Source organism: Anas platyrhynchos, chromosome 6 (genome assembly GCF_047663525.1).
Source record: "Anas platyrhynchos isolate ZD024472 breed Pekin duck chromosome 6, IASCAAS_PekinDuck_T2T, whole genome shotgun sequence".
NCBI lineage: Eukaryota > Metazoa > Chordata > Aves > Anseriformes > Anatidae > Anas > Anas platyrhynchos.
Window position 1 is genome coordinate 10,825,423 of NC_092592.1, and position 12,163 is coordinate 10,837,585.

Here is a 12,163-nt window from a genome sequence, read left to right on the forward strand (position 1 = left end):
AGACTTTATTAGCAGCAGTGTTACAGTTACAAAAGAATATGATCCCTTTCTGAGCCTCATGGACTACCTGCATCGCTGTATTAATTCAAAGCACTGCTGGATGGGCTTTGTGAGTGTTGTAGGGCTAATCCCTATGGTTCCTTGATTATGAGCATGTGCAGAGCAGCTGAAGGTACAGTCGTGCATGTAGAGCTAGCACACAGAGACTTGCCTTGCAATGCCATGTTTGTGCATGTGTTCTTACAACTGAGGACGATACAGGGAGCCTGCCTGCTTTGCTGACTTGTCTGATGTTTTCTTGTTTCTGTTTCAGCATTCAGGATAATTCCTTCAACACCACAGCTTTAGCAGAGTAAGTGAACACTTTAAAGATGTGCCTTATTTTTAAATAAGAATGCTGAGTTTAGCTACTGTAGAGAATAATTGTAAGTACTATGTGAGAAGTCCCAAGCTTTCTGTCATACATTTTAATTCAGTTTTCTGTAATCTAACTATATTAGTGAGAATATGGAAAGTATTGCATAAAACAGCTGCCTTTACATTTTCTTTGACCATTTAGCAATGAAATGCCTTTCTAGGAGGATATAAATATGATGCACATCACACATGTTTAAGTGCATGATTTCAGTGTAGGATAAATCTCCTGTGAATATATTGCTTATTTCTGGTACTGATGATCTTAACAAACTCAAGTATGTCTGAACACATGCTCTGTACTTCTTGCATACATTAGTAAGAAAAAAATTCTTTGCAAATATTTTGAAAATATAATTATACATTATTTAGATGGACCAAGCACCAAATACATTATATTTGTAATTAATACTTCGTAATCAATTCCATAAACACGTTGGAAGGGTTTTCATCTGTATCATGATCATAAGGATATGTCTGTTGATTTTGTTGTTGTTGTTTGAGAGAGACAACAAAATAGGACATTAGAAAGTTAGAAAGGTGAAGAGTTTACAAATGAAATTGTCTTTTTATTTCAGTCTAAAATGTTTCAGTTCACATGTTCTCTCATTGTTTTGCATGCTTCTGATTGTTTCAAAAGCTTTTAGGGAAGACTCTTCAGCAGTAATGTGTCAAGCAGTTTTTCAGGAAGGAGATGATTTATAGATTTGTTTGTATATTAGGTGAGTTCTACACTGCTAAAACACTCATATTTTAAAAAACCCTAGCTGGACGGTGTTGTGTTTGCCTAAGTGTTGTGGGGAGAGAACGCACTCTGAAAAGCAGGCCGAGTTGTAATTTGGTCTGAGTCATCCGAAAGTATTGTCAAAATCACTATGGGAAAATATAAGTAATATTTCTTAGGGATCCAAATAATTAATCTCTCCTACATTCCTGCCTTGCTTTAGTTGATATTTTAAATTAGTCATTTTTTCTGTGTGATTGTGGTAAATATGGAAAGATTTAACAGGAGTGAGTTAAATCAGTAAGTCATTTTAAATTATTTTTTTTGGTGTACCTGTTAGTTAAGTGATTAATTGTGGTATGTGAAATTCTGGGATGCTCCTCCTTCACAGAAGAATAGCCAGATTGCAGATAGTACTTTTTTCATATATTTGTCTCCTTTCCTTTGCTCTGTCCCCTAAATTGTTTCCATGTTCCCCTGGTGTGGCCTGGTGCCTGCCTCACTCTTGAGGTTTTCCGGGACCTGAAGCTGATAGCTTTGTGCTGTGGTGCTTTGTGTGATGTTAAGATAAGGGCTAGAATGGCAGAAAAGCTGACTGCAAAGTATCAGTACTGCCCTGGTGAAAGGGACAAAGAGAGGGGTGCAGCCTGTGCTGTGTGGAGTGGAGAGGCAGCAGCATGGCAGAGTTGGGCCAGGAACTGCCTGCAGGCTGAATCTCCCTCATTTAAGCTGTTGTTGGTTTTATTTCAGGGGCTTTGATTTTTCATCTTATTTTCCCAAACACAGAAGTAGTAACATGCTTTTAGAAAACAAAGCAAGCGAACATCATCTGAAAATTATTGTCCAAATGAACAAACCTGGTTTCCAGAGTCGTTTTCCCTAAATCCTGTTTTAAAGCCTCCCCCAAAAGCCTGTTTTGAGAAGTGCTGAGGATACATAATTCTTACTGATTTCAGCACTAGTTGTTTCTGCTAGCCATCTCTGAAAATAGGTTACTTCTGTTTAACAGAATAAAAAGAGAGCTTGCCGTGCAATTTAGACATCCCCATTGACATTTTGTCTTTCCTTGTGGCAAAGGAAAAAATCAGGGCTTCCTGAATGACATAAAATCACTGAAACAATAGTTTCAGGAACATTTCTCCAGATAAAACAAGTGCCTGGGGCTGCCACGCTCCCAGCAAGCCATGCGTGCAGCCAGGTGGAGAAGTAGTTGATGTGAACATCTTAAAGGTCAAATCTGCAAAAGGAAGCAGTTTTCCAGCTGTACTGAAATGGCTCCTTTAGAAAGGTGAAAATGGAAAAATAAAAAGCCAATCCCACAAAAACAGAGTTCTCTGGAAGAAATGTGCAGAGGAATTGCTATAGAGAGTCAGAACAGCAGTCTGTCTAGACTGGGACCCCATCCCATATGTCAAAAGGCAAATTTCATGCCCATTCTAAGCTTCTACCCTTATGGATTTATGACTTGAGGCTGTTCTGGTGTATACTGTGATGTTTTAGGAATGAGTCTGATGCTGCTTCAATTTTTCTGCTGGTGGTAATTCTCTCTACTGCATGGCCACAGACTCTCACAAAATTTACCAAATTCTTGAGTATTCCTAGAGCTGTTAAAATGTGGCTGAAGTTGGGCAATGAGATTTACAAGTGGGAAGAGATGAGTGTATCTCTGTGTTTGTACATACAGACAAGTGGCATGAACACATAAGCTGCATTTCTGGAAGAAACCAATGTGAAAACACTGTGCTTTCATGGTGGATATTTTCATTATATCGTGAATTCATCTTTTAAAGGTCCTGCTATGATCTTAGCCTCAAGCAGCGTCTTGTGCAAGTGAGTTTCCTTGGTTAATGTTTATTCTTGCAGAGAGAAAAAAGTCTCTTCTCCCTTTCAGATTTTGTGCTTCTGAACTGCCTCATAGTCTTTTTCATTGCGTGATGGTCACCGTCTTCTATGATTCACCATTGCTTATCTTTCATATCTACTGCTATCTTGTTACTTAAATACAGCTTATTGTGCTCACTTAGAGTATTTATAACGTCTTGATGTATAACTTTAACCAGTTAGTGTATGCTGAGTTAGGCTTTCCACTTCTCTAGATCACCCTTATTACATCCTTATTACCCAGATATGCACACGTAGCCTTGGCTGATGGACCTGCTCAGTCACCCACCATACTTCCAGAGAGTGTTCCTAGTTGCCAAAATGGTCTTCTGTAAGTGAAGACTTCTGAGTGTGCTGACTGCTGAGAGGAGGGGGTGAGTGAAGCTGGTGTTGGAAGTGTCCCCTCCCACCTTGTCTTGTGTCACACATAGGAGGGAAAGTGGGCCCCAGTGGGGGTCCCTGGCCTTTGTTGCCTGTGGTACATGGTGCATGGAGCACCTGGTGGCATGTCACCCTGCTCTTGGGTCTGTGCTGGGAGTTCTGTCCATCCAGCTGTCCTTGGCACTGTCTCCTCACTGTGCATTTCCTTCCTATATTTTCTCCTTGCTGAAAGTTTCCATCCAGGTACCTGGCTTCTTTTCTGCTGGGCTTCCCTCTTCATACTAGAGAATATTCCTATTACCCATTACACCCTGTCCTCATGCCTCGCTCATCTCAGAGATCAATAAGGTCATTTATGAGTGATCAGAGGCAAGTTGTGACAGACATCCAGAGGCAAAGAAAGCTAAATTTCTACAGTAAATTTATTCACTGTGTGCATCAAGCTCTGTCTTCCATCTGTCAGCCCAGTTTGCCTTGCAGGGAGAACTACACCCATTGCAGGAATATTATGTGATTGAGGGGAACCTGCACTTGTTCCAGCTGCATTCAGTGAATGCTTTCAGACAAATGCTGATGTATTCAGGAAGAGTAAACACTTGGTATCCCTTTAAATAATTTCTGCAGTAGTCTGGCTTTTGGTGAAGATACTGGCAGAAGACTGGTGGGAAAGAGGAATATATTAAAATCCTTGCCGTCAAATTGCAATGCAGAGCTATGAATTTATCACTTAATGTGCTCTGTCCTAAGCTGGGCAGCTCTTCTAAAAATTTAACAAGTCAGCGGAAGTACAGGCTGCATCCCACATAATGAAGAGATTCCTCTGCCAGCAAACTTCAAGTGCTCCAGGCCTACTCAGTGCCTGTGCCCTGTGAGTATGAACTGAGGGTGAGAGGAGGGCCCTGACTCTTCCATAGAAATCATACCCAGGAAGGGTATATACATATTTGTTGGGAGTGTATGTGTATATATGTATGTTTATTTGAAGAAAAACTGATCTTGGGCTTTGCAGCTGTATCATTCTGCAAAATTAATCAATGCTGCACAATATACTGTTCAACACTGGCGTTTTGCATATTTATCCAGACTTCTTGTTTTGATTATGTAGTCCTATGATAATATTGCTGGTTTTTACACAGTGGGATGGAATTGATTATGATTCTTCATGCATTTTAAAAAATTCTGATAGTTCACTTTTGACTAATGGTCACTTTGTAATTTATTTGGGGATTCCTTTCCCTGCTGCTCAGAGAATGACTGCTGTATTGTTGTTATTTTTTTGTGTGTGAGTCTAAGAAAAAAAGCCTTAGCTAATTGTTGTTTCTAATTCTTTTTTGAATGTTAAGTATATTATATAAGCAATCGAAACTCAGGATTTCATGTAAAAATTTTCTGTAATTTTTATTGTAACATCTGAAGCCTTTGTTGTCATTATTTCCAACTGGCTGAGAAAGATATGCCAAATTGTGTATATTTAATGTTTCAAATCCTCTTCTTCCTCTGAGATGTAGACTATCGCTGAGAAGCTATGACATTAAATGATTCAGCTCAGGTGTGAGAATGTGAAATGTGTTTATGCGTACTTTCAGCTGCACTGTCATGTTATTAAAAGCTAAATTTCTGCTGCAGCAGCAATTATTTATCAGCAATTATTTTCTATCTATTTTCAAGGTGTGACAGGAATTCAGACTCTGTACATGAAGATCAAGTGGCCAGTTGCAGTGCCAGGTATGCTATTGCAAATTTTGTCTGAAATCCATTGGCAACAAGTAAAGCTGTCAGAGTACTTCTGTTAAACCATTAGAAAGAAACCTTTATTGTCAAAAGAATGTAAAATTTCTGAGGTATTGCCTGCTATCGCTATTACTATTTCTGGGAAGTGTGTGTTAGTATTATATATATGTAAACAATAGGAGGATTAAGTGTGATTCTATAAGAAAATATGTTATGGTCTGTGTTTTTAACTCCAAATCATATTACTTTCATTCAGATGGAGCTCTGAATCTAATATATTGTGTTTTACTGTACAGCATCTGGTACAAAGCAGTAGTAAGTGGAGTTTTGTGACTGTGCAAGGATATGCACATTGAAGAATCTCTGTGAAAAAAATGTAGCTGACAACCGAAGTTTCACCTGCAAACTAGACAATAGCCAGGGATTTCATAGCAATAGTACCAGTCTGCTCATCCTGCCAGCTAAGTAGGCAGTCTCACATCATCCTGCGTGTGGGTTGTTCTCAGTGGAAGGCATTAGAGAGGTCCAAGGTGGGATCGGTTGGATGTGGATAAGGCTAACAAAGTCTCCTTAGGATAGGTTGTACCTTGTAGACTAGGCAAAGATTGAAAACATCTGTTCAAGATTCAGTGGTTATCAGAGCATACATGAACAACAGCATCTGTTTAAACCAGTGGATATGGTGTTGTAAAGGGGAACCTTTCTCCAAACCGGTAGCAGGTGATGCTTGTCCCCTCCACCCAAACATTCCTCCGATTGTTCAAACCCTATGTTGTGTGCCTACCTTCCTTGCTCTGTACAAAAGCCCTCAAAAAGATGAGGAAAGACTGTCAGAAGGGAAGTGTGACTATAGGGAGGAATTACTCTGTGTTAAAACATTTCTGTGAGATTATAAATTAGTGTAAAACATTGGACAGGGAGAGGCCTGCTGCATGAAAAAGACAGTTCCAGGTTTTATTTGGGGAATATGAAATGTAGAGCTGAGGCCAAAGAGTGCCTCTAAAACTAGTCTCATTTAAATGTCTCCACAAATGAATATGTAATAATAGTAACAGCAGTTTATCTTGTGATTTCTCAATAAGCAGTAGCCTCTTAGAATCATTTTACTAATATATGTAATGTTTGTTTGGTATGTAGGCAACATACATTTAACATCAAAATTAAAACGCCATGAATAGCTGAGATCTTGTTGGTGTTCTTCATAATGTTTTGACAGGTGTCTGAAGTCCTGTCTGATGCATTTTCATTTTTGTTTTTCTTACAGAGATGATGATAACAAAGAAAATTATCTGGACAACACTGCTGTTTTAGGAGAAAGGCAGCTGCCTTTGCAAGACAACCAGCAGCATAAAGAGCAGACAGTAACTGACTATGCTCTAAAGCCTGACATGGGCAACTTAAAGCTAAGAAAGCCTAAGCCCTTGGCAAAGCTGGAGAATGGAAAAAGCCATGAAGAAAGTCAGGTAAAAACTGAATTTACCAAGAGTGGGTTTATGGCACAGTGTCTGAGCAAACACACCTTTTGAAATAAGAAGCGGGGCTCTTCGGTAATCCATGATGTAGCTATAACCCCACAATAATTTACCCCAGTTTTCAGGGACATGGAGTCCTGGAACCCTCCTGTAAAGCCAAGTAATTTATTTGAGGCGCGGAATTGCAGGGAGGGCTGTCTTGCGACTGTTGTCAGAAGTAAGTGGAGAGCATATCTGAAGATACACAAATCTCTCTCTTCAGATCTCCTGTGACTACTTGATAAGATTTTACTGTTTTATATGACTGAGGATGTCTTGTACTGGTATTATGGCTGCCTGTGGAAAGCTATGGTATATCCCCTTTGTCTTACTTCCATTTTTCTCATCTTTAAGTAATCATTTTTTTCCAAAAGTCTCTGCAGAGACTAGTATCAGCGCTCTGCCCACAAGCTTCCTTGAGTTGAGCTGAGGGGAGCAGAACTGTAACTTTCCTAAAGACTATTTAAAAGACTAGAAATGAAGAAGCTTCTGCTGCTGACAGTGCAGGTACCTAGCTACATAGGCTCTAGGCTTACCATGCCCCCAGCACCTGCAGGAAGTGCCTCTGTTCTCCCCCAGTGCTTTCCAAGTCGAATCCCGTGTGCAATGTCAGCTCTTGTCCAGGTTTAACTCAGCTAGAAATATTCTCTTCACTAAGACTGTTAATGTTCACTTTGGTAGATTGGCAGCCTGTACTAGGGAAAAGACCCATGAAATGGGTCTGTATTTCATCTTTTATGTGTAGTGTATTTGCCTTTTTTATTTTCTGTTTCTCTGGATAATTTAATTTCTATTAATTCTTACTAATTAATTTTAATTAATAAAATAATTAATTTCTGTGGATAGAAATTTGCAGAGTGCTTTCTGAAGTGCTTTGAACCATTCATAGGCCAGGAGTGATTTTGGTCCAAATTTTCAAATTTAGAATGGGAATTCATTATTTGGGATGGCATTTTGAAGGTGTTACCTTCAAAACCAGGAATATCTTTTTGTATCATGGAACAAAACCCAAAGGCAAATAGCATCCTAGTGGTATTATCACAGTCTCTTTTAGGATATCAGTGGGGACTGTTAGCGTTAGGTCAGAGGTTGGCCTCGATGATCTTGAGGTCTCTTCCAACCTAGAAATTCTGTGATTCTGTGATTCTGTGATATCAACATTAGCTCTTGCCCTAATCTTTTTGCATGCTTTGCCTGGAGTTTATCCCTAAGGTGAAGTAATAACTTCTTTTTTTTTTTTTTGTAACTTTATTGTGTTACTAGGACATACTGTGTAGGCTGCAGGTAGGTGAGGTGTGTGTGTTTACTGACAGATAAAAAAAAAAAAGATTGGAAATTTTTCCCTATGAAGAGCAAGTGGAGGCAAATCAGGAAGAGGAGTCATGAGAAAGTCATAAAAACAACAAGATCTGTCTCACAGATAATCTCCTGCTCTTTCAGCTGCCTCTGAGTTTTCTGTCTGCCCTCTCCCTGTGTACATCATGTCTGTATCTCTCACTCAATGAGAGCCAATATAGCACAGATTTGCTGCTCCATGGTATTTTATGTGGCCTGAACGGGTTAAATGAAAATGTTGATATTGTTTCATGGGAAACTTTTTGAGCATATAATTAGACTGCCATAAAATACCACTGCAACTCAGATATGCAGTCTCTGGAAGGAAAAACAGTGTCAGGCAGATAATTTTCATATGACTCAAGGGCTTGAATTAGGAAAATCAAAAGTGGTCCTGTGCCCTCCTCCACCTCCCAATTGCTCCCATCTCTGTCATATTGGAAGAGGTAACGTGTAGGCACTATTTTATCCCACCTTTGATTTGCTGGGACTACTTGAGAGACAAGAACTAATGGAGAGCTTTGAATGCAATATAAAACCAAAACACAAAGCAAATGTCCTGTCATAACAGGAACTCCACAAATTCACAGAGGAAATTGTATCCTAGTACTGTGAAAAACATTTCAATGAATATCCTATATCTATACTGAGTTCAGTGGTGTTTGCAGTGTGGGAAAGTGTTTACCCCTTGGAATAGTTTACACAAGGAAGCTATTCAGGAGAAGGCATCTACCAAGCCCCTCATGGCACAGCTTTCATTCTCATTAGTAGGGATGTGCACACTCCTTGATCCCGAGTGCTTGCTTTGCTACATCTTCAGCTACCTGAAAAGCTTTGGTTCTTGAAGAAGCAAGCACTTGGCTCGTGGCTTTGTTTAAGGTGCCTGTGAAAAAACTAGACTGCTTGCAGAAGTGCTCTGTAAAGTGTTTGTGTGTGAGGCGTTCTCGTTGAGATCCTTGGTGTGTTGTGACCTTCAAAAAACTACTGCAGCTGTCTGTGTTAGCAGTCCTAATCATAAGCTGGTTGCATCTGCTTCTCTCCATTTTGAAGCTGAAAGTGAGGTGCTGCTGTGTTTTTTTCTAGTAGCTCTTGGGTTTGTGTAAACAGCAGGCTGTTGTTACCCGGGGAAGTGGGACAGACTGATGCTTTGAAACACTGTGCAACTGCATATACCTTCCTTTTGTGAAACAGTTTGCCACCAAGCCATTCAGTGAGATAAATGATGTACTTAAAAGCAGCTGATGTCAAGCTGACAAACAGCAATAACTGAGTACAAGCATTGTAAAAGAAAAGTATGATGCGCTGCAAATGGTGATTAAACTGTTCATCCTTATTTTCTTGTGTTTATTGATACTGTAATTTTTCAGCAGCCTCACTTCCCCAGCCTGAGTTCTCTGTGGCATAAAAAAGAGACTATGACAATATTACAGTGGCAGTGTCTCTTAAAGATGTTGCTCTGATAAGTCAAGAACGCTTGCTACTCACAACTCTGTGTTATAATCCTGTGAGCTGTATTTTTAGAAACTCGTCCCTTTAAAATTGGAACAGGCTTTTGGTAAATAAGTTTGCTGCATGTGTTGGAAAGATTAAAGTCTGTTTGGATGGAAACGATTTTGTATGCCTTTCTGCTAGCGAGAATCCAGGGGATTTCCACTGTAGAAAGGTCACTGAGAGGGAGCAGATCTCTGCTCAAGTAGGGGAAAGATGGCCATCTTGGGGATTTTGAGCTTCATGAGGCTCAGAAGTGTGTCTGCTGAAGTGTGATTTCTGTGCCTCTGATTTTTATCACACAAGTTTTATCACACAAGATTTTTACTACACAAGTGTAATACTGTGGTCATGTAGTATATGTGGTTGTGTCTTGATGAAGAAAAGGTTATTGAATTTCCAATGATGATTAACAAGACCAAGTCTAATAAAAGTGCAGTACTGAATGACATCAGTTGACAAAACATCAACTGATAAAAACTCACTACAGTAAAGCTGTTTCTTGGATATTGCATCTGGTAATTTCTTTGGATGCAGAAACTGGGTGTGGAGGTTGGAGCTGGGCATGGGGGCATCTGTAACTTTTCCAAAGTATGGGAACGGGGCAGGCTGCTGGAATGTGGCTATAACTTTGTATTCCAGCTACTTGGGTTCACTATTTCCCTGGTTTCATGAGCTCTGTTTAGTAATTCTGCAATATTTATTTCTAGAAAATCAAATTAATTATTTTGGGGGGGGGCTTCAAGAGATAAGGAAGCATACACTTAGAAAATAGTTCAGGGGTTCAGTGTAAGAACAGATGGTGAGGAATAGATAGTCTGCTCTGCTTGCCTAATCCTTTCTCTGGTTACTCCCTGTTAATACACATTCATGAAAATAGATTATTAAATTAATTCATCCTCTGAATCCTCATTGATATTGAGATATTTTTATATGATGACACTAAACATACTACCTATTTGGTATAATAAGTTCAGTTTTTAAGTCATGTTATTAAGGTAAATGACTATTAAAATGAAATGGTGGCTTAACAATAGTTACCCAGAGATGGGAATGCTGACAACTGCTGTGTGAAATTTTGTATTTTGAGTATAAACTTAAGTTATCAACCTACATTAATTTCAGAGGACTTCCAGTATTAAAGTTGTGGTTTTAAATACACAGAAGAAAAAATAAATATATAAAATCAGGGCCAGTGCAAAGACAGTAGCCACACGAGCACATGAACATATCAGGTTCCACTTTGTTTTTTACATATACTCTGTTTATGTTCAAATTATACCCCGTCATGGATTAAATCTGTTCCGTTCACTGTCTTTTAAATACATCTGCTTTTTTCTTGTGTGGACTGGTGTTTTCAGGAGGTGTAGGAGGCACTTCTGCTCAGGACTTTAGTCCTGGCTATTTTCTGTATTGACACAGAACTATGAAGTATACCAGAGCTCTGGTCCCATGTGCTGGTAAAGTATTCCCAGGGGCAGGAATCACAGTCAGGAATTTGCATTTGGAGAGATCTAGAAGTGTTTGTGTGTTGGATAGGGCATATTAAGGTTGCAAGGCACTTTTTGGGGTTCAAGAGCAGATAAGCTGCTGTGTAAACACAGTGCAAGTTTGTATGTCTGTACCATAATTCAGATGCTGTGACAGAGATGGTTTATGATATGCTGTGACTGGAGGAAAACATTTAAAAAAATATTAGCATGTGAAACAGAAACTGATTTATTTCAACATGTGTATGATGGTAGTTTTTGGCTGCTTCCAAACCTGTGTATTATTTTGTGTATAAAGCAAAGCTCATAGCAGTGATTACATAGCACTGAGTCTAGTTAGTATTGCCTGGAGATTTCCCCATTCACAAACTGCTTACCAAATGCAGCCTGACTAGAGAAGCATCAATCCATAGTGAAGAAGAAAGAAAATCATAGAATTGTTTTGGGTTTTAAGGGAAAGCCCATCCAGTTTCAGCTGCCTGCCATGGGCAGGGACACCTCCCACCAGCCCAGGTTGCCCAAAGCCCCAGCCAGCCTGGCCTTGAACACTTCTAGGGATGCAGTGTCCACGTCTCTGGGCAATCCGTGCCAGTGCCTCACCACTCTGATAGTAAAGAATTTCTTCCTTATATCTAATCTAAATCTACCCATTTTTAGTTTAAAACCATTACTCCTTGTCCTATCAAAATAAATAAAAATAAAATGGAAGACAGCTCTATGCTGTTTGTTGCCTCTGACACAGCAGAAAGGGATTTTGTTGCTCTAAAGAAACAGTCATCCCATCAAGGGTGATTCTCTAGGGTTTTTCTATAACATCCTAACTTACAAACAAAACAAGCAAACAACCAAAACCCACCACCACCACAAAAATAATAATAATTAAAAAACAAAACAAACAAACAAAAAAAACACCCCATGTATTATGGTCCTCAACTTTCACCTAGCAGAGAACATCTTGAATTGTCATTTTCTCTCTGCTGATAGTGGAGAGCGGAACTTGTTGCAAAAGAGGCTTCTGCTGAAGCAAGTTTACCACTTACCAAATGCAGGTTTGGTTTAGCACTTTCAACTGGACTGGCTATTTGGAACTGAATAATTTAAACAGTCCAACACTGAGAAGATTTCAGCCTCAAGATAAAATTGCTAAACTTGTTTTGATCATTTACATAGTACCCAAAGTTTTATTTTTGCCTGTTTTAACAGCTGTT

General features: G+C 39.3%; 1 protein-coding gene across 15 annotated transcripts in view; it reads left to right on the forward strand.

Moving 5' to 3' along the window:
- FAM13C (family with sequence similarity 13 member C) overlaps positions 1 to 12,163 on the forward strand; it is a 133,620-nt gene that overhangs the window by 82,095 nt on the left and 39,362 nt on the right. For 14 of the 15 annotated variants that reach the window (XR_011810326.1, XM_072040045.1, XM_027463245.3 and 11 more), the window contains 3 exons: positions 314 to 352; positions 5,069 to 5,125; positions 6,396 to 6,594. Coding sequence is in view for 14 of the 15 variants with exons in the window: in XM_072040045.1 (XP_071896146.1) it covers positions 314 to 352; positions 5,069 to 5,125; positions 6,396 to 6,594 (295 nt within the window). In the remaining variant the exon portion in view is untranslated. The remainder of the gene's footprint in view (positions 1 to 313; positions 353 to 5,068; positions 5,126 to 6,395; positions 6,595 to 12,163) is intronic. The other variant, XM_027463249.3, reaches the window with a different exon arrangement.